This window comes from Cydia pomonella, chromosome 26, assembly GCF_033807575.1.
Source record: "Cydia pomonella isolate Wapato2018A chromosome 26, ilCydPomo1, whole genome shotgun sequence".
In the NCBI taxonomy this organism is placed as follows: domain Eukaryota; kingdom Metazoa; phylum Arthropoda; class Insecta; order Lepidoptera; family Tortricidae; genus Cydia; species Cydia pomonella.
The window spans coordinates 1,390,949-1,412,581 of NC_084728.1; the positions used below are offsets into that span (position 1 = coordinate 1,390,949).

Here is a 21,633-nt window from a genome sequence, read left to right on the forward strand (position 1 = left end):
GTGAACATGCGAGAGTTATTTTGGTTTGAAGAGGAAGGAAATTTTGAAGACGCCTTAGTGAGTGGAGAGACGCAAAAAGTTTATTGCTAATGTCAGAAACATGAGCTGACCAGGACAAGGTTTGATCAATGATGATACCCAAGTTCTTAACTGTAGAAGAAAAAGGGATAATTGTTCCATCAAAACGCACTTTGGGTACCACCATCTCTGACAATTTGGACACCAAATAAGGACCACCAATGACAATTGCCTGCGATTTTTTTGTATTAACTTTCAAACCAAACTTATTCGCCCAGCAACGAATTGACTCAACTATAACTCTCAGAATAGTCAATATAACTCTCAGTAACGACTGTGAAATTGTTAGAATTAAGTAAATGGGTCAAACACATTTTAGAAAAAGGTCGCTTCTGTGAACAATACAATAAAACTTAACGACTCTGGTTATATTCCGATTTATATCTTTTCTTTTATCTCACGTCCTGAAAAAATGTATCGCGACTGCTAGGGTGCAGCATAAAAATTAATTTTAGATTCCCTTAACTTTACGATGTCCACAGGAAAAACGCGAACGTGTTCACCATATTATAAAATGTCTCTAACCCAAATAGGTTAAGATATTAGCAAAAAAAAAATGAGCTTACCTCGCCATCAAACGTCACGTTTTGCGAGTTTTATGAAATTTATAAAATGTATATTAATCTATTATGAATTTAAAAAAAAAGTATCTTCCTCACTTTTTGCCATTGGGGATCATCACCCCGTAATGACTCGGTAGAGCGTCATTCGTTGATGTTCCATTACGGCGAATATTCTTTTCTACCTCTTTTATGGGATATCTTGTTAGTAACAGCAAATTCCAAAATTGATTACTAATAATCGGGCCCTGTTTCTTGGTCCTTCAGATTACTTCATGCAAACAAACAAATGATTTAGCCTCTTATTCTTTTAGTAGCCTTCATGCTCAACTGAAATGTACAATATCCATTCCAGATAGTGGAGACCATGTCATACAGTTCCGACGTGGCCTCATTCCTGTCAGTCGATGATGAAGACGAGGAGTTCCCTAACCGGGACTTGGAGCTGGTCGCCGGAGACGTTCTACGCAGGGTCCGTTCTGAGCATAACACTCCTATCGGTTGGTATTGCTTTAATTAATTAATGCCTCATCATGCGAAAAGAGGAATAGTGTAAGGATCGATTTCGGATGGTGTTTAACGGACAAACATAACTCGCGGCGTCCGTCCAAACGAGTTACAAGTTGGACTGAACTTGAGTGAGGCGAAAGGTGTGGTTCCTGTCAGTGAATGATGAAGGCGAAGAATTCTCCAACCGGGACTTGGAGTTTGTGGCTGGAGACTTTCTTCATAGGGTTCGCTCCCTAACATAACACTCCTTAGTCCTACCGGACCAGTATTGGATTTTGCCTCACCATGCGCAAAGAGAAGGGAGCATGGAATTCGGATAGTAATCGATGGACGGGTGTTATTTCGGACGTCTTGCAAACTCACGGTGCCCGTCCAAATTACGCTACAAGCTGGAATGAGACTAAAAGTATTTTGTGATATAAGATTGTATTAATTCACACCCTAATCAAATTGTATCCGCTCCACAATATAATAATCCAGTGTAACAACTCACTTCATTTCTTTACAGGCTCGCGCTCCGTGAGTGGTGCGTCGTCTCCCGTGCCGCGCACGCGCCACGACTCCGAAGACGAGTACATTGACACGGTCGATGTTAGTATTGTACGTATGTGTCTCTGTGCGGTGTAGGTGTTATACTGTATGCAGTCTTAGAGTAGCCGCCTCCGTAACAAGAAGATTTTTTTGTCGGAAAAAAACGTATTTACATTTCTTGTATCAAGCAAAAACTTCAGCTTTGAAGTTATATACTGTGACCAAGCTAACTTTGCAGTAAGAACGCATATACTTGACGTAGCACTTGGCATGATATTTTTAATAATCAAAGTAACAAAGTTGAAAAACGAATTTTCAATGTCTAAGACTGTATACTGATTATAACACCTATACTGCGATCTACGAACATTGACTGTGCTATACATTCATTTTGAGATAGTTTGAGAGATAATATAATGATAATTAATTCCTCATACCAATTGAAACAAGATATTCTGTCATATTCAAAGCACAGGCAATGTACACTTCTTCCTAACTTTATTTTTCCTCTTAACTGTGTAGACTAAGATTCCATCTATGTACTTGTTTGTAATTTTATTAGTTATTTTGCTGTTATTATTTTCACTCTCCTTTCTTGTTATGTTTGTTCTAGTTTATTTTTTAATTTATATGTTCGTTCCTCCTTCCTTTATTTTATCAATATTTCTTGTTATTTGTTATATGTTGTGACTAATGCACTAACAGTGGAGTCAGGTGGACGCCGACACAGGCCAACCCGGGGGCTTAGCCACTGTCGATGTTAATGTGGTAAGTGTAGCGATTTGCCTGACCTGAGCCAGTCCTACCAAAAGTGTCAAATTCCTGTTTTTTTTTTTATGAATTTTGTGGCCTGGATACTAGCCTTTTAAGCTATATTCCCATAGAATAAAACTAGAAACAGATGTAACTCTATGAATGTTGCCCTCCCCATTGAGGGTGTTACAATTGATTTATATGAATAAACGAAAAATCATATAATTGAAGGTTGCACGTGAAATTACTTCCGAGGCACACTTTTGTCTTTTTTTTTTGGGGTGGTTGAATCTGTGTGGAAATCCCATGAATCTCTATTGCAGTATTTCTATCTACTCTGTATATAGAAATACTGCAATATATACACACACGCACGCACGCTGTTTTTTTGTTTCTGATGTTCTAGATAATTCTAATATTATTATAGATTATTAGTAATATTTCCTAATCTTAACATAGATTGTGTATAACTTTCTTTACAGTATGATTATAAATAACACCCGTCTAGATATAATACATGTATAAAGTATATAGAGACAAATGGAAAGTAACTGGTACTTATAGCACAGGTTTATACCTATTTTAAGTACCAGCGAAAAACTCTTGGACAATGAATCCTATGTAATATATTATAAGAAATTATGTATTAGGTGTAAACTTTTGAGCTTAATAAACTTATCTTATCTGTGGTGTCGCATGATGTCAACAACTATTAACTGTTTTTTTTAGAGTAGCTTTTTCTGAGAATTGCACCTATCCTTCCTATTCACTGTGAAATCTGTTTTGAAAGTGTGTTTGCATTGACAGAGCGACCCGGAAGTAGCCGAGCGCGCGGCCGCGCCCGCTCGCGCCGCGCCGCCGCCCGCGCACGCGCACGCGCCGCCGGCGCCGGGCCCGGCGCCCGCGCAGACGCAGCCGCGCCTCAGCAACGGCCATGCGCACCAGATCACGTCTCAACTCACGCGTGAGTACACTTTACACTGTTTAACCCACTTCAAAATAGTATTTTATTTTATACAATCGTCATATAATAGAGAGCTTTTCAGTCGAGTACTGTGTTTAGACAACTCAGGCTGAGTTGCCTAAGTAAGGTACGAGATTAATGATCCTTTTTTTACTATAAAACCTAAATAATTTATGAATTAGTAAGTATCTCAGTAGACAAAAATGTAGTACAAAATACATAAACGCGCGACTCACGTCCCGCGCCCGCGCCCGTTCAGTCTTTTCTATGGGAGCGCGGCGGCTCGTTATTGGTATTTTTTTTAATAGTTTACTACAGCGTATCGAAATGAATCTTATACCTAGTTGAATTGAGAGCACATACATGAAAAGTACACAATAGGGTTGTTTCCATCTACAAATCTTAGGGCAGAATTGTATCCCAATAAATTCTTTTGGATTATAAGAACATGTTAAACTGCTTTTAGGGGACCTGTAATGACCATATTTTTGTAAATATTGAATTTAAAATATCTTTTGGCACACGTCACGTGACCAAACTCGAAACGTCATTGAAGATTCTGATGGCGTCACAACTCTCGGATTGACACTGTTGACAGTTAGGCGATAAACAACAAATGACAAATGTCAGTTGACCGTTCGTATCTTCTACGTGTGTACTTATATGTCAAACCGTAAACTGTGACGTCACACAATTTTCAAAGAGCGTTTTGGGCGCGAAAGCATCTGTCAAAATCTGTATATGGATGCCCTGATCGGTGAGCTCAGCAGTACTCATGTTGGTTGTCATATAGATAGGGTGTGCTTTAATAATATAAGTTATGCCGATGACATGGTACTGTTGAGCCCATCGATCGGTGGTATAAGAATACTAATTGAGAAGTGCGAGTCTTATGCCCAAAAACATAACTTACGATATAATGTCGCGAAAAGTGAGTACATGGTTTTTAAGGCGGGGAGCAAGTGCCCATCATACGTCCCACCCATTCGCTTGAATGGCGTACAACTGAGAAGGGTTTATTCCTTTAAGTATCTTGGGTACTTGGTCACCGACGATATGCGTGACGACGCGGACATCGAACGCGAGCGTAGGGCATTAGCTATTAGGGCTAATATGGTCGCCCGTAGGTTCAGCAGGTGTACAGCGCAAGTTAAAATAACACTTTTTCGAGCGTATTGTACTTCGCTGTACGCCTGCAGCCTGTGGACGAGATACACGCAGCGTTCTATGAATGCCATGCGTGTACAGTACAATGACGCGTTCAGGGTACTGTTGCGGCTGCCGCGATACTGCAGTGCGTCGGGCATATTCGCCGACGCGCATGTGGAAGGTTTCCACGCGACGATGCGCAAGCGCTGCGCCGCGACGCTCCGAAGGGTGCGCGACAGCCGCCACAGTCTCCTGGCCGTCGTGGCAGGGAGATGGGACAGTGCATTAATTAGGCACTGGACCTCCCAACATCTTAGTTTAGGTACTAACATAGTAATTTAAGTATATTTGTAACTAACAAAATATGGATTGTGTCGTCCGAAATAAATGATTTTTATTTTTATTTATTTATTTAAAATATATTTTGTTAATTTAACATATTTAAAGCCGTTTTTAGTATAAAAGTTGATTTTTAGGGCAACTATTAGTTAATATAGAACGTAATATAAGCGTTTCAAAAAATTGGAACCCTATTATAGTTTGGTATACGAAATCTTAATTCAACTAATACAGTGTACGCGTAGAAAAACAAAGTCTTAAATGACTTAACGCGTGAACATTTTAGTGCTAATGGCGTTCTTATCGTTTCAACTTTCAAGTTTATTCAAGTTGCAAATTTAAAAATAAAACTGCTGTGAGTTTACTCTTTCTAATATACCTATATTCATTAGGTTGTAAGGCTATGCTTGCGCGTACGGTGCGTCAAGTTGTAAGTTACGTGTGTATCGCCACCCTTTCATACACCACGATGAATATACAGTAAGCTGCATAGAAAATTGTTTGCGGAGGGGGGAGGGGGGGGGGCAGTTATCTCTGCAGCTTACTGTACACTTCGTATTAAATAGTCATAAAACTAATAAAGCGTTTGTTTTGTTATGCAAGTTCTAAAACCAAATCAACTCAACCCAGCGAATGCAGTGTGCGTGTTTCACGAGTTGTTGAATAAAAAAAAAGTTCTCATTTTATGTCTACTATCGCATGTATTTACTCACGGTCGATCAATTATTTGAGAGAATCTACCTTTTCTTGGCACTAGTTACCATTGTTAGAGTCATACCAAGTTGGCAGCAATTTTGATAGCCCAGACAGTGCAAGTGTTATTTTAAACGACAAACTTCTATGAAATTATGACGTTTATTTAACACTTGCACAGTCTCGTCATCAAAATCGTTGCTGATCTAACTCTACATGGTCCTAGGTTAATCTTTAAAGTATTTATATATACATATACCTTTTACATAATGGATCATCTAGCATGTTAGTAGAATGCGATACAACACTTCTTCTAACAAATTGTACTTTAATTGTCCCCTGACTAACGTGGCAGAATGTCACATTGCGTTTATATCTGTCTTAAGCACGAAGCATTCGTAAAAAGGAATAAACTAGTGTTGCCTTATTAATAAATCCAAAATGGATCTACAGTAAAATGTTATGTATTAGAATCGGTCGAAATGCGATCTTCAGCTGAAACATTTTTTTATTCGCTCTCGTTCAATCAAATATACACCATGAAATTTAACCGGTGATCAGGAACCAGTTTTTCTCGATGGCAACCACATTTAACTATGGAACCAACCCCGAAATCACAAAAAAAATTGGCTGTTACATTAATGACGACCGGTCTGGCCTAGTGGGTAGTGACCCTGCCTATGAAGCTGATGGTCCCGGGTTCAAATCCTGGTAAGAGCATATATTTGTGTGATGAACACGGATATTTGTTTCTGAGTCATGGGTGTTTTCTATGTATTTAAGTATTTATAATTATAATATATTATATATATCGTTGTCTAGGTACCTACAACACGAGCCTTATTGAGCTTACTGTGGGACTTAGTAAATTTGTGTAATAATGTCCTATAATATTTATTTATTTATTTATTTATTTATTCCGGCTGGTCCGATGGTGATGTTTTCTATGAGACTCAATTTTTGCGCGATTTCGGAGTGTGCCCATAGTTAAAGGTCCCAAAGTCGATGACTGAAAAAGAAAAATTGGGTCCTGATCAGATGATCACCGATTAAATTCCATCGTGTAGAAAGGCCTATACGTAGTAAAACCTTTCGTATGTGTATGTTATTCATAAATTGTGGGTTCTTACCTCGTTTGTGCTTTATAGAGCAGAAAATTCGTTCTCTAAAATGTTAAACGATTACTAAAACTTCGGTCAGGATCGTTATCAAACACAGATAAGGGGTTAATGAATTTTATTTGTTCATAGATCTCAAGGTGCTGGAGCAGCTGCCGGGCACGCTGGCGCGCCTGGAGGCTGATGTAGCGGCTCTACGGAAAGCCGTGGAGGGGGAGAGGCTGATGAACGTGAGTACTGTTTACCAAACTTTAACCAATTAATTCCCCCTAAACAGTGAACTTGCGACACATATAAACATTTACATCCTTAACTCCTTCACATTCACTGCGTATGTGTGTTCATTTTGTATTGGAAATGAGGCGCTTTGCACGGAAAATGTTAACTACCAGGCCGATATTTATACGAAGTAGGTTTCTGATAAATTTCATGAACGTTACTCAAGGTATTGTCTAAAACAATGTGATTTACAAACAAGAAAATACGTGTTTCTCAACTATGTCTACCTTAAGGTTTCACTTTGTTCAGTCGATTATAGGGAGCATACGTAAACTATATAGGGCAGGACGAGGGGAGGAATAGCCCACTCATCATTCGCGGGATGTAATCTCAAGGATAATAAATAAATTAATAGTTTTAAAAACACTAGAAAAACACGCTTTTATAAATGCACGTAAAAAGTCCATTATGTGACCTTTCTCACGAGTGCAAACACGACTATGATACGATATTCCATCATGGAATGCCAGTGCCTATCTTCAGGCTTCATCATCAGACCTTGAAACCTAATCGTGGTCAAAGTTCATTACATAACTTTTCTAACAAATCCAAACACAGCTATGATACGATGTTCCGTCATGAAGTTCCAGTTCATATCTTCCGGCTCTATCATTAGATCAGTTCGACAGTACCATATAATTGTATTGTCATCAGAACTACATACAGCTAATTTTCATGACGCTACGATCCTTGGAAGATGGTTAAATTAGTTACCTTAGATTCCATTACATAGTTAGTTACAGGGATCGGAACCGGTTTTTTGCAAAAACATCGAAATAACCATATATTTCGGTTTATTTTATACTCAAAATGTAGGACTCGGTTGTGTTTTTAGATAACGACTTCGTATTATTAGATTGCCCGATTAGGAATGAAATAATTAACAAAGAACGAAAAAATACCGTTTTCGTTCCCATACAAAAAATACCGGTTTCCGATCCCTGGTTAGTTACATACAGGTCGACCTAATAAAATCGTGTTAAAAAGCTAAAAAGCCGGGACAACGCGAGGAAGATGATGATGTAAACTGAAAAATTTTCATTACCATTCTATCATCATTTACATTATAATTACAGCAAAACCACGGCTGGCGGTGGCCGTGGCAGGAGCTGAGCGCGCCGACGCTGCTGCTGCTGGCCGCGTGGCCGCTGGTCGCCTGCGCGCTGGCCGCGCGGCTCCAGAGGCGCGACACGTAACACGTACGTCGCTCCTAAACTGCCACACTTATACCACTACAAATTGGCTACAAATCTTTGACTTGGCTAAAATGGCAATTACTAGTTTCTTAGTATTCTAAGAGAATTTCAAATAGTGGTGGAATGTCAAAGTAAGCTTTTTAGCCACAGTAAATTTACTGTGGCTACAAAGATTTCAACTTTCGACACATGATTCTAACTTTTAGAACGTCATTTGACTTTGATCCTTATTTTTTATATTTAACAAATTTAACACATATAAGTGAAAGAATAAGGATCAGAATCAAATAGCATTCTTAAAGTTTTAATTATGTGTCAGAGGGTGGCAGTAAATTTACTGTGGCTGCAAAATTTACTTTGACAATCCACCTAAATTTCAAATTCCCTTTGGTATTAGTTACCTACTCGCAAGCTCGTCCGTTTAAGTTTATTACTACTAACAAATTTCCGACTAATAATGTACTATTATTTGAAGTTGTAGTTAATTTATAGATTGTATACATAGATGTCAATCACAATGAAAAAAAATAACAGTGCTACGTCCCTAAATAAACTAGGAAACTGTTGATATATATTAACATGAATGTAATTAATGTGTTATTAATATATTTGTGTTTCTTTCAGGTCCTATATTATTACGAAGACATAGTATAAGGGGGTCACGCGACATAGTCGGCTGCCATCGAAAGTTACATTACAACCTTGTTTCCTTCTGAAAGATACTGGCCACTTACGATGGAAAAAGCGATGTCAACGCATGCTGTGGCATAAATATCAAGTTAAATGCTCATACTATCTGACATATGAGAACTAATGTGACCTGTAGCGCCACTGCTGAACATATCCAACAATGTTCGAGTAAACTTAATTCTGAAATTTCTTGATACTTAATGGTTATTTTTATTTCCTAGTATTTTAATATTAACTCAACAAAACATCACAAGTAATTTATTTCAATGTTTTCTTTATATAAGAGGCAAATGGATCAGACGAATCGCCTGATGGTAAGCGATTACCGCCGCCCATGCACACCTGCAACATCAGGGGCCCATTTTTCGAACGATATTAGACTAATATTATTAGTCCGCGAACTATCAAGGGCCCATTTCTCGAACGTTATTAGACTAATATTATTAGTCCACGAACTGTCACGTCGTATGGGTTACCATGGCAACACACTAATAATTTTATACTAATACCGTTCGAGAAATGGGCCCCAGAGGGGTTGTAATGTAACTTTCGTTTTCCGCCATCGCATAGCTCAGTTTACATAACGGATATGACGATATCTGTCTTAGTGAAATGGTACCGTTGGGTTTTGTACGTTAAAATAATGGGGGTAAGGTTCATTTTCACTTAGCGTCATTATTTATAGTCCGTGAGCCGAATGATGAATTTATCTGTTATGAAAATTATGCCCCTTAGGATCCGTATTAAGTTTTCTGTAACCTTTTTTATTTAATTATTCATTCCACATTAATACCACAGTGTGTACAAGTTAAAATAAATAAAAAGGATACCTACAATACTATTTTTACCATTTTGAGACAGTTTTGCACCAAACTGCTTGTTATGCAAAATTTAACACTATCACTAATAAAGTTCAAAATCAGATGGGAAATGAAGTATACCGGATCCTATGGGTTTTGTGCTGAAATACATTTATCATTTATATTGTATTAAAATAAATCGTTTTATGATTTTAAATTCCCACAAATTAATCTTAATGTTTGGTTTTAATATTGTATTTGGCTCCTTGACTAGCGGATTTTTAAAGCTTTTAGTGTTGATGCATTTGACATGTTATTTGTAAGAAATTTCAGTTCTAAATGAAAATGCGCAGAATTGAGGGTAGTTCTTTAGTACTTCATTTGGATTAGGTTGCCGAGCGGACTCCGGGCTAAGACAACGCTATAAAAACTTGGGAGTCCACTGCGTAGTCTCGCTTCTATTAAAAAGTTTATACTAAAATAGTAAAAAAAAAATGTTGTTCTGGAATGGACAATTTTATGTACGAAAAATGGAAATCATGTTCATAAGGACAGTGGTGCCAACATGAGAAAATGCGCTTATTTTACAGAATTAAAAAAAACCGGCCAAGTGCGAGTCGGACTTGCCCTCCGAGGGTTCCGTACTCTTAGTATTTGTTGTTATAGCGGCAACATAAATACATCATCTGTGAAAATTTTAATTGTCAATCAGGGTTCATGAGATACATCCTGGTGACAGACGGACGGACAGCGGGGTCTTAGTAATAGGCTCCCATTTTACCCTATAGGTACGGAACCCTAAAAAGGAGGTTTCTTTGTCTATCCCTCGCTCTACGCATGCGTCAGTCAATGTTACCTGCTACTTCCTCTCACTTAATTTATTCGGCGATATTCTCACTTTTATACATTCTTACTTTAATTAATTTTTAAGGGTATTGGTGTACTGATTACTGTTAAATATACATGCGAAGCAGAGGGTTATTTCCCACAAGTTACGACCGAGGTCTTACCAGTGGATAACAAATGAGATTTTTTTTCTCAATTTTGATCACTGGGTACAACTGAGAAATAATCCTACTAGTTACAATAGTTTGGTGCTAACTACTGGGAATTATTTTTCACCAAACCAACTGGGTAAATGCCCTCTTGATTGTTCAAATACTAAAGAGAGTTGCATTTTATCCACATGTGGGGCAAAGTAATCAAATGTAAATTTTGCGTTGTTTCCTTATGTTGTCTGGTAGAATTGACATATTTTTTTGGTATTTCATAGTAAGAATTTTCCTCGCATTGGTGTGGTGAAAAATTTTGTGATTCACTCGGAGGCTAAGTTTGTAACCCTCATGCCTTGATTACCTCGCAACGCTCAAGATTCCACTTCTCGAACCACTCGGTACGTTCATGGTTCAATTTTGTAATCTTTCGCTTGCTCGGGTATCAATATTAGCACGAGCGGTTAAACAACCCCTTGTAAAACAAATATAATATTCTCGGCTGTTACCACTGGGGACAGATGAGAAAAAAAAACTCCCAGTAGTTTCCACTAGAGACAGATGAGAAAAAACTCTGTTGTTATATATTACCACTGGTAACAACTTGGTGGTAACTAGTGGGAATAACTCGAAGCAAATGGAATTAGGACGTTCAGCTTTTTTATTCCAATGTGGAGGCAAACGAGCCTACGGTTCACCTGCTAAGCGGTCATAGTAGCTTATAAACGCCTGCGTTCTGACCGTTTAAGGAAATGATTTTTTCGCTTCGCTTGCGATGTACATGACTTTTATATATTTTTTATTTTAAATATTGAAAAGACTAAAATATATTTTATTGATTATGAATGAATTCAATTCTATTTTCGTTGTTATAAGGATTTTCTTATTCTGTATCCTATGTTAGAGTAAGCAGATGTGTTGTTGGTTATTATTTGTAATTATTATGTGATATGTAGTTAATAAAATGTAATAGTTGTTGTATATATCGTTTTTATGAAAGCCCTATACTACTTTCCCCAACTGATATAAATATCGATAAGTTTGTTCTTGCCTCGTTAGCCAGGAGACAACTGTAACAGTTTATTTAACGCCCTCCTAGTCTACCTAGTCAAAAAAAAAAACTATCAACCCCCGAGGACTTTTAGTATGTTGCCTGTTGTTACCTGGTTCTATTTTCCTTTAAAATTTATTTGTAGTTTTACATGTATGTAAAATGTATAATTGTTGGTGAAATAAAGAATATTTACTTACTTGTGTTCATCTGGACACCACAAGGTATACTTGTACCAATTATTTATTTCCTTTATTCATTTCTTTTCTCAGGCTAGGATTTTTATAATATGGATATAAAAGTAAAATATAAAAACACTTACAAAACAATACAAAAGATATAAACACATTATAAAAAACCTAACCTAGGGTGCCGCCAGCAGCGGGGCAGGGCCCAAGCTGCCGGTGGTCAGGGCCGCAGAGAGAGGAACCGACGTACTATACGCGCCGTGTCCAAAATTACTGCCTTCTGCATCTGACCCTTGATCCAGCCACCTAGCGAGAGTCTCTCTAGGTGTTGGTCGAGACTCTTCGCTATGAGACCGTTCGCTGACACGACTATCGGGACAATGATCGTCGAATCAACATCCCACATGGCGGTTATCTCGTGAGCCAAGTCTAGGTACTTACTGGACTTGTCCTTCTCGGCTTTCACGAGATTCTCATCATGGGGGATGGTGATGTCGACGAGCACGGCCCGGCGTTGCGATCGATCTATTATCACGATGTCAGGCTTATTGGCTACAATAGTCCTGTCAGTAATAATAGATCGATCCCAATAGAGCGTGGCACGACCATTTTCGAGAACTGGCGCAGGTGAGTACTTGTAGTACGGTACTTCGCGGTCCACAAGGCCATATAGAAGAGCAAGTTGCTGGTGAATAATCCTGGCTACGAGATTATGTCTGTGCAAGTACTCGCCGTTAGCAAGATGAGAACAACCGGAAATGATATGCCTGAGTGACTCTCCGGGACGGCAGCATGCCCGACAAATGTCGACCGTACCGTCCTTCAGGATATATTTCCGATAGTTGTTCGTCATCATCACTTCGTCCGCAATTGCACAGGCAAAACCTTCGGTTTCTCCGAAGAGGTCCCCGAATCGTAACCAGTTCACCGACGCGAGCAGGTCCACGTCGGGTCCCGTGAGGGCCTTGTAGAACCGCCCGTGTAGCACCTTACTCTCCCATGCCGCCTTGCGATCCGCAGTACTTAGTACCACAGGTTTGCGCCAGTTCTCGTTTGCCAAGGAGAGCGGCGTGAGGTTCCTGTCTACTGCCACCACATCACGATGCATCCCACACTCGTTGTTAAGGAAATAATTCCTGAGATTGCACACCTCGCGGTTATGGAGATCTTTGGCGTTTAGGAAGCCGCGACCTCCACATTTCCGTGGGATGTACAATCTCATAACTGACGAGCGTGGGTGTAGCATACGGTGTGTGGTTAGCAGTAGTCGGACCCTCCGATCCAAGGCGTCCAGCTCGGTCTGAGTCCATCTTAGTATGCCAAAGGAGTATGTGAGTAGGGGCATTACCCAGGCGTTGAAGGCGCGCACTTTGTTGCCTCCTGACAAAAGACTGTTAAGGACTTTTGTGAGCCGACTGAAAAAGCGCTCCTTCACAGACTGTCTAATATCCTCGTCCTCAATACCCAACGATTGTGTCATACCAAGGTATTTGTAGGTTTCTGATTCAGAGATAGATCTGAAAGACATTGTCTCAGAAAGTTGTAAATTTATTGAATTTACAACCTTCCCCCGCTGTACATGCATAACCGCACATTTATCGACACCAAACTCCATGTTGATGGCACTACTGAAGACTTCGGTGGTTTTCAGTAGCTCCAACAAGTCTTGGCTATTTGGTGCAAATAATTTGAGGTCATCCATGTACAGAAGGTGAGAAATGACTTCACCCCCTCTCCGAAGCCGGCAACCTAGTCCCGAATCCTTCAGCAGAGTGCTGAGGGGATTCAGAGCTAGGCAGAACCACAGGGGACTCAGACTATCACCCTGGAATATTCCTCGCTCAATCCTTATAAAATCCTGCGGGCCAGGGCGGTCATCCCCGCCTCCTGGTTGACGAAGGACTGTGGTCCACTGCCTCATACACGCGCTTAGGAAGGCTCTTAAAGCTGTATCAACTTTATACAGCTCTAAGACCCTCCCCAGCCATGAGTGAGGCACCGAATCATAGGCCTTCTTGTAGTCAATCCAAGCGGCAGAGAGGGCCCCCTTATTCCGCCGGATTTGTTGGCAAATGGTCATGTCTATGAGGAGGAGCTCTTTAGTACCACGTGACCCAATCCTACATCCATTTTGAGCGGAGGCCAAAATGTTGTTAGCGACAATGTGCGCGTTTATTTTTGATCTCAAGATGGATGTAAGGAGCTTGTAGAGTGTAGGCAAGCACGTGATGGGTCTGTAGTTCTTAGCTTCCGTGGTACTACCGGACTTATAGAGCAGGAAGGTGACACCAGTTGTTAAGGAAGGTGGGAGAGAACCAAGCTCGAGGGCTTGTTGAAATTATTTATTATTATTATTATTTCTTATTTATTGTTCGGAGAACCAACAGCTATAAATTGTACAATAGTTATATATATAGATAACAAAGAGCCAATTATAGGTTCCCACCGGTAGCAACAGGTTAACAGATAATTGGTGGTTAGCACTAATTTTTTTTTTTTTTTTTACAAAACAACACGAATTATTTCCCCTGATTGCCTATATTCGGTTTAATTTTCTTGAGCTAAGTGGCCCTGCCTACGAAGCAGGTGTTTCCGGGTTCTAATCCTGGTAAGGGCATTAATTTGTGTATTCATCTAGAGTATTTGGTATTTGTTCCCGAATTATGGGCGGTATCTATGTATATATTTATCTATATTATAGTATGGATATCGTTTCCTACTCTAAGCATAGTTTGTATGTACTACAGAACAAGTTTGTATGGACTAAAGATAATTATCTTTAGGTAGTTAAATAAATGTTAACAATGTGTTTTTGCATTTTCGGGTATTAACCAGTCAAATAGAAAACTGCCTGGATTTGTTCCTTCATCGTTCTGGCTTGGACCTATTCCATTTAATCGTGTAATGTTTTCATCTACCCTCAAATTTCTATATATTTGACCTCGTTTTACGCACTTTACTAGGGCGAAGTAATAGCAAATGTTACAAAACTAAATTACAATTGATTAATCAAATCATCCCGATATAATCTTATTAACAAAATAGCACGACTACAGGAGCTTCGTTGCACATCGAGTAAAATTGTCTTGAAGAATTTCCTTGCCCAATAAAATACCTAATTGTGGTTTATTGATTTCCTACTTTTAAATACTTAAAGATACAAGAGTATAGTTTAAGCTAGATCGATTTGTGGGTTCGCTCCTTCTGCTCTACCGACCTCCGAGTATGTGCACAAACGCAAGACCTAGCGACGAAGGAGCATAGACGGTCTTCTCAACATTGACAAAGATAGTTTATTATTCAAGTAGGCATATTACAATGCCCGTATGAACGTCAAATAAAGCTACACCGGCTGACCATAATATAAACGCTATAAAAACATATTTTTTAAAGTGACCCAGGAGACAAACTACCTCCAAGAAAAGTTGGTCAACAGTGTCAACAGCTCGATACTGTTAAAATTTGTCTAAAATTACTAACAACTTTTTCACATTATGAAAACTATTTAAATTATGAATAAAACAACTTATATAAAACATAATCCTTATATTTTGAGTCCACAATTAATATCAACAAAGCTTCAATAAAAATAAGCTATACAAGTAGCTACCGCCATTTTTATGGTATGTACAAAGCCGTGCTTTCGCGGTGGTTCGTGATTGGCGAGTGCGAGGGATTTCTTAACACAATCAGTACCAGCGACCCGTTAGACGGGTTCTCTGTTCGTTGGCGCTTTTCGCTACAGTTTTCGGCTACGCTCGCAGCGCGTAGCTCGCGCTGGCACTGAATGTATTAACGCACTCGCTGCCGGCTTAATTTTCGCGATATGTCGGCGGCTTTGCTCAGTGCCTCTAACGCACATAAGCGTCCACCTTAATGCACATAAACATTCATATGATACTCTTTATATGAATGCACAGTTTCGTTTAACCTCTTGACTGTGTATGGCCTTGCCGAATTTATAGAAATATTTTTGCATTCTTTAGATCGTGTCATTCACGACGACGCGTGCATTGACTCGTATATCATGTTATTAAAGGTTAGTTTTGACAAATCTGCGCGTCATCGTGGATGACACGTACTATATTTTTTATGCTCTATTCAGCACAAAAGAGGTTTGAATCCACAATTTTTGACTACCACACACATATGAAAGGTTAAGGCACTAATAAAACTCAGCCAACGCTTATGTGCGTTCAATGCACTGAATTCGTTGATAAAAAAAATTAAACAAAATGTCATACTAGTTAAACCAGGACCAAAGAAAGATATTTAATAAAGTTATCTCAAATGGTTTAAATGGGAATTGTACCTTCGCACTATCACTTCGGAATCTAACAAAATATCAATGACTATCGAAATAGATAATTATCTTTTTTTTCTATACAATGATATCCAATTCAGCACTCGAGATTATGGTTCGCTCTTTAGTTGTAGGTACATCTATTATATTTGTTTGGTTGTAATTCAGAAAATTATCCCTTATTTCATAATAATACAGTAAATTCGAATTGAACTCGTAAACGCTACTCGCACTGTTAGTGCTCGAAAAAAGAGACCTTGGCTCTCCGAAACATCAGCTTAAGCCGTAAAATCAGCTTAATGCTTAATACAGTAAATTTTCGGGATTACCCGAAATGAATTCGTAATTGTATAAACGGGCCATTTAAAGTTGCACCTTAAACTTTTTTTAGATTTAGGATTTAACTTTTTTTAGATTTAGGATTTAATTTGTTTTTTCTACTCAGAATCACAACTTCTTTCGATCCTAATAGGAGAAAAAAAGTGTTCCCGTATTTCCGTAAATTTTTCGTTCTTTGCATTCTATTATCGTCATACAAAGTTGAATGAAAAATGGTAACTGAATGGAATAAACATCTTGTTACACTTTATTTCTCCTATCAAGATCGGAACAGCTCGTAATTCCGAGTTTAAATAATCTTTTTTATATAATCTAAAGTAAACTATTAAATGATGTCATATTGGTTGAACAAACATGTCTCCTGGCAAACGAAACCAAGAATTAGGTTTACGAAAAGGATCCAGCCTAACTTTATTTACTGACCTTGCTATCATTATTGGGACACTCTGTATACATAGTGTAACAAGTCGAAACCTAAAGTCAAATCCTCAAGTAAAAAAAAGTATTGTGTAAAACTTTAATTAAAATGACCCAAATATAACTTCAGTATTTGCTATCTTTTTGAATATCACTGTATACCGAAATACTTTTACGATAATGTATACATTAAATTGATGCTTAGCACTCTAAATACATTAAAACTCGCATATTCAACCGTAATACTTTCACTCCAATAATTTCAGCTCAAACATCAATATAATCGATTTTTGCTTATTCAAAACTATTTCATCAATTCGAATATATTTGAAAATATAACGTCCAAGTGAATGAACTTAATATTTAATAGATATTGGTGTACATATTAGATTTAGAGCCAGTATTATATACATACATATATTTATTTCTTTCGACAGAATTAAGGTGTCATTACAATCAGATACCGAAGTGGTCGAAAGATAGTTTTTAAATTTTCAAACGTAGATCTATAACAATGAAATCTACGCTATTATTGCAGCTAATAATGTAGCTAAGACGCAAAAGGAATAATTAAAAGACAAAATGTTTAACTTTTATTTAATATTGTCCCGTGACCCAAATATATATATATATATTTATATAATTGAGCAGACGAGCCGCCTGATGGGTAGCAGTCATCACCGCCCATTGACATAAGGAACATCGGAGGAGCCACATATGGCTTCCAACCTTTGAGAACCCTAATTACCTGTTTCTTGAAGAACCCCATGTCATAGCGCAAGGGAAACACCTCAGAAGCTAGCTCATTCCACAACTTGCACGTTCTGGGCAAAAACGAGCGAGATGCCCGCTTGTTCTTGGTTTGAATCTATTACGAACGTAACGAATTAAATAGATTAGCATTCAAAAAGGTTAATCCTCTTTAATTTCATGTCTTATAATACTGGCTCCATTATACAAAAATGTATTGAATTCCTACATAAATACATTCAATGACAAGAATTTTGCAAAGAAAATACTAAATGTTTATACAATATTCATATACTTCCGTAATACAAAATGTGTTCATTATTTATTATATTACCTAACAATATTACATACTATATCAATGATTAAAAAAAATATCGCATTTTTATCACTAAGAAATAAATAATTAATTACTTTTGTTAGCGATTTTTTTGAATAGCAATGAACTCAATACTTAACAGTATTATATTTTGTGTTTAGTATAATGTTATTATAACATTTCGACATGCATGAAATATTCTACAAAACAGGTCTATTTGGTATAATAAAATAAAATTTTAATATTACAGTAATATTTCCGGCTTTTATTATGTATAAAATGGAATGATTGGTTTATTTATACTTTAAAAATAAACAAAACTTAGCCTAATGCCCGTAAAAAACTTAAAACGCGTTATAACATTGTTAAATGATTGCCTTTATTGTAATTAAAATTAGAGCAGGTCATGTAGTCCTGGTCAGTAACAGAAATATCCTTATAGACGAAAAAAAAAATGTAATCCTGTCTCTTATTATTTAAATTCTTTTGTGATTACGTGTCCGGTAATCTAAGTTATACTTCCACTTATACTTGTAATAAATATATATCTGAAACTGACAGTACCACACCTTTAAACGTTAAAGAAACTTAACAAATCGAACAAAAACATGGCGCGAATTAGGAACTTAAACTACGTACGTATTAAAGATCACATTAACTTAATAAAATAGTATTAAGGATTGTTTTTGTCTGTAGGTAAGGCAGTAATTACTGAAACCATGGTCAATAATACATAATATGAAAAAAATGCATCGAAAATCAGTTTTAGACAGCCTAGCATATCTAATGTACTCATTTTAATGAAAATCTGTGTTAAAATTAAAGTTTTTGTGTTTGAGACAAGTTTAATTTGGAGTTGAGCACATTTTTTTATATTCTCGCCAAAAATGATGATATTTAGAAATATAATTAGTTTTAAGTGATTTTTTAAACCCACTTAATTTAAATCATATACGTAAATGCAATTATGTTGCAAATTATAAGAAATACACCTAACATTGAAAGTACAGTTAAGATTTCCTTAAATTTTATGTGAGGTATCGCCTTGTATACATTTTTATTATACATCAGCGAATCAACTATAAAGACCAATTTTTGTCCTCTGGGTCACTATATTCACTATCCAATTACCCTAAAAAATCATTAACTGTAGTTTTTGATAATGATAGTATATTTTTTTAAGGTTTAGTAAATAGGTAAGTGTATTTAAGTTATGTGTTTTCTGGACCTCAGGAGTAGTATTGGTATTATAGTTGATTCACCAAGACAAAGAGAAGAGACAAAGAGTGAATTTCCAAAAACTATTAAATATTCGACAATTTGGGTCACAGAACGATATTTATTTGTAAGAAAAATAGATTAACAACTATAGATATTACTGGTTTGAAAATTCACTCTTAACTTAATTTACATTATAATGCTCGATTGTGAGCAAAATTATATCAGTAATGAGAATCGTATCTTATAAATTCAGGCACCAATTTTAATAAAATAAAAATGCAGTAAAATTCACAAATGCAACAAAATGACACATGTTTTCAAGTTTAGCGCGAGCCGTTTAGCTTTTTCTTACTCTCTGTATTAAGAGAGAGAAGTAGCCGTGAGTTCTTCAAAAGCCTTATTTTTAATCTAAAGTAAACTATTAAGTGACGTCATATTGGTTGAAGAAAGATGTCTCCTGGCAAACGAAGCCAAGAAATAGGTTGAAAAGGATCCAGCCTAGACTAACTTTATTTAGTGGCTTTGCCATAACTATTTGGACACCCTGTATACATAGTGTAATATTTTGAACCCTAAAAATAATCCAACCCGAATTAAATAGGAATCAGTGCCTTAGCCTAACTTTTGGGACACCCTGTCAGTCAGGTACCAAATGACGTCACAAGTACAAAACTACATTTAGTGGTTTTACAAACTATTTCCGAACATCATCCTATCATCATATAGGCTGAGTCTGTTGCACTCGTTCGCTCTTCCCTTCTGTAAGGCCCGATCCCTCCTAGCTCTCCGGATAGCTACTGGCAAATCTCCGGGAGTCTTTACTCTACCCGCTGGGTTTTGAAGATGAATGTCACCGGACGATGAAAATATCTCACTAACTTGCTCTAAAGAATGTTGGCGCTTTATAGTCAAGTTTTTCAAGGATGGCTTTGGTGATTTAGGTTTTTCTTCAACATATTTCAAGTCAGTTGTATCGATTTCACCATTTAAAGCTGCTAAGTAAACAGGGTTATCTCCGCTGTAGCCGTTGACTAAGTTCTCTTTATCATTGGGGTCGCTAAATTCATTATCAAAGTTAGTATATTTATTTTGAAATTTGTTGAAAGTAAAGTCAGTTTTTGTATGGCTCGCTTCTTTTAAGACTTCGTTCTGGTATTTCTTTTTTTCCTCAGGTTTTATGGTTTGCATGGTTATTTTTGAGCCCCCGTTTTCAGATAGAAGCATTAGATGTTCATCTTCACTTGAAGAACAGTCGGAATTTAGGTCAAATGGGCTTGTGTTCCCAGTGAAGTTTGGAGTTGGATTGTCGATATATTGAAGTTCTAAATTGATGCTAGCTCTCGAAGAACTAGCACTGTTAGAATTAGTGATGATTCTATTATCACAGCTAAGTCTCTTCTTGACTGTTGAGTCTTCGGACTCTGAATTTCCAGATTTGAAAATGCTTTGCGATGACATTGAAGTACGGACTGAATTTTTATTAATGCTCTCTGAACTTCCTCGTTTTTTTAATTCAATCAAATTAGTAAAATTAGGCTTTGATTTTGGAACAATAACAGCGAAGACTTGATTCGGTTGATCGGTTTCATTTGTCGGTAACTCCTTGAAACCGAAGACATTATTTTCAGTCCGCATCTCAGATTCTATCATCATCGTGGGAGAAAGGGTTCTATTTGGTGGAGATAAAGTGCAAGGTCCTTCAAAATTAAATGGACTTCTATCCTGATTAATAACTAGATTTGAAGGCCTGAATATGTTGCTAGGTTTCTCATTGACTATGGAAGTCTTAGTTCTGTTCTGTGTCATGGTCGTTTCAGGTACCAGTTTAACTTCAGTTTCAACTTTAGATCTGTTCAGTTTTTTCTCAAAGAACTTCCTTATGCCCCATTTAGGCTTTTCAACTTTTACTTCTTGTAGTAGATTAGTTTGTTTTGGTCCCCTGTCGTCATGGGAGCTTACGTCATTAGGGACATAGTCTAAAGGTCTTTGATAAGATCGGATCTCGTTCAATCTGTCCGAGTTTTCATAGTCCAGAATCTGTCTATGAGAAGGTCGAGCCACAGATAGGCACTGTTCACTGTTGACCCTAGGAGGGTCGGCGGGCACTGTGATGTCTTTTAGGCTTTTATGTATGAGTGTGTGCGTGTCGTGTGTGTTTGTGTGCGTGTTGCGCTCGATGCAGGCGTTGCGGCCGATGTGCGGGTGCGGGTAGAGGAGGGGGGTGGTGACGTCACAGGTCTGAGTGGACGTGCAGTTGGAGTTCTTGTCGGCCTCCGGTGCGGGGTTCGAGGGGTCTCCTGCACGAAATTCTTCGTTTAATATCAATAAATGTTCTCAAAAGTACGGATCATATTGAATAAGGGGACAGAGGCAATTAGTCAAAAAGATTTCTTGTT

The 21,633-nt window shown here is 37.6% G+C and overlaps 2 protein-coding genes across 5 annotated transcripts in view; one reads left to right on the top strand and one right to left on the bottom strand.

The window, feature by feature from the left end:
- LOC133531929 (acyl-CoA-binding domain-containing protein 5) overlaps positions 1 to 11,633 on the top strand; it is a 56,634-nt gene extending 45,001 nt beyond the window's left edge. Inside the window, exons 4-10 of one of the 4 annotated variants that reach the window (XM_061870361.1) lie at positions 994 to 1,138; positions 1,657 to 1,748; positions 2,385 to 2,447; positions 3,240 to 3,396; positions 6,828 to 6,925; positions 8,051 to 8,173; positions 8,795 to 11,633. In XM_061870361.1, the coding sequence (XP_061726345.1) occupies positions 994 to 1,138; positions 1,657 to 1,748; positions 2,385 to 2,447; positions 3,240 to 3,396; positions 6,828 to 6,925; positions 8,051 to 8,170 (675 nt within the window). In that variant the 3' untranslated portion in view covers positions 8,171 to 8,173; positions 8,795 to 11,633. The remainder of the gene's footprint in view (positions 1 to 993; positions 1,139 to 1,656; positions 1,749 to 2,384; positions 2,448 to 3,239; positions 3,397 to 6,827; positions 6,926 to 8,050; positions 8,174 to 8,794) is intronic. The other 3 variants (XM_061870362.1, XM_061870363.1, XM_061870364.1) reach the window with 3 other exon arrangements.
- A 3,784-nt stretch (positions 11,634 to 15,417) lies between these two features.
- The window catches only part of LOC133531926 (uncharacterized), a 31,895-nt gene continuing 25,679 nt past the window's right edge, over positions 15,418 to 21,633 (bottom strand). The window contains exon 12 of the mRNA XM_061870357.1: positions 15,418 to 21,534. Coding sequence (XP_061726341.1) covers positions 19,925 to 21,534 — 1,610 coding nt within the window. The 3' untranslated portion in view covers positions 15,418 to 19,924. The remainder of the gene's footprint in view (positions 21,535 to 21,633) is intronic.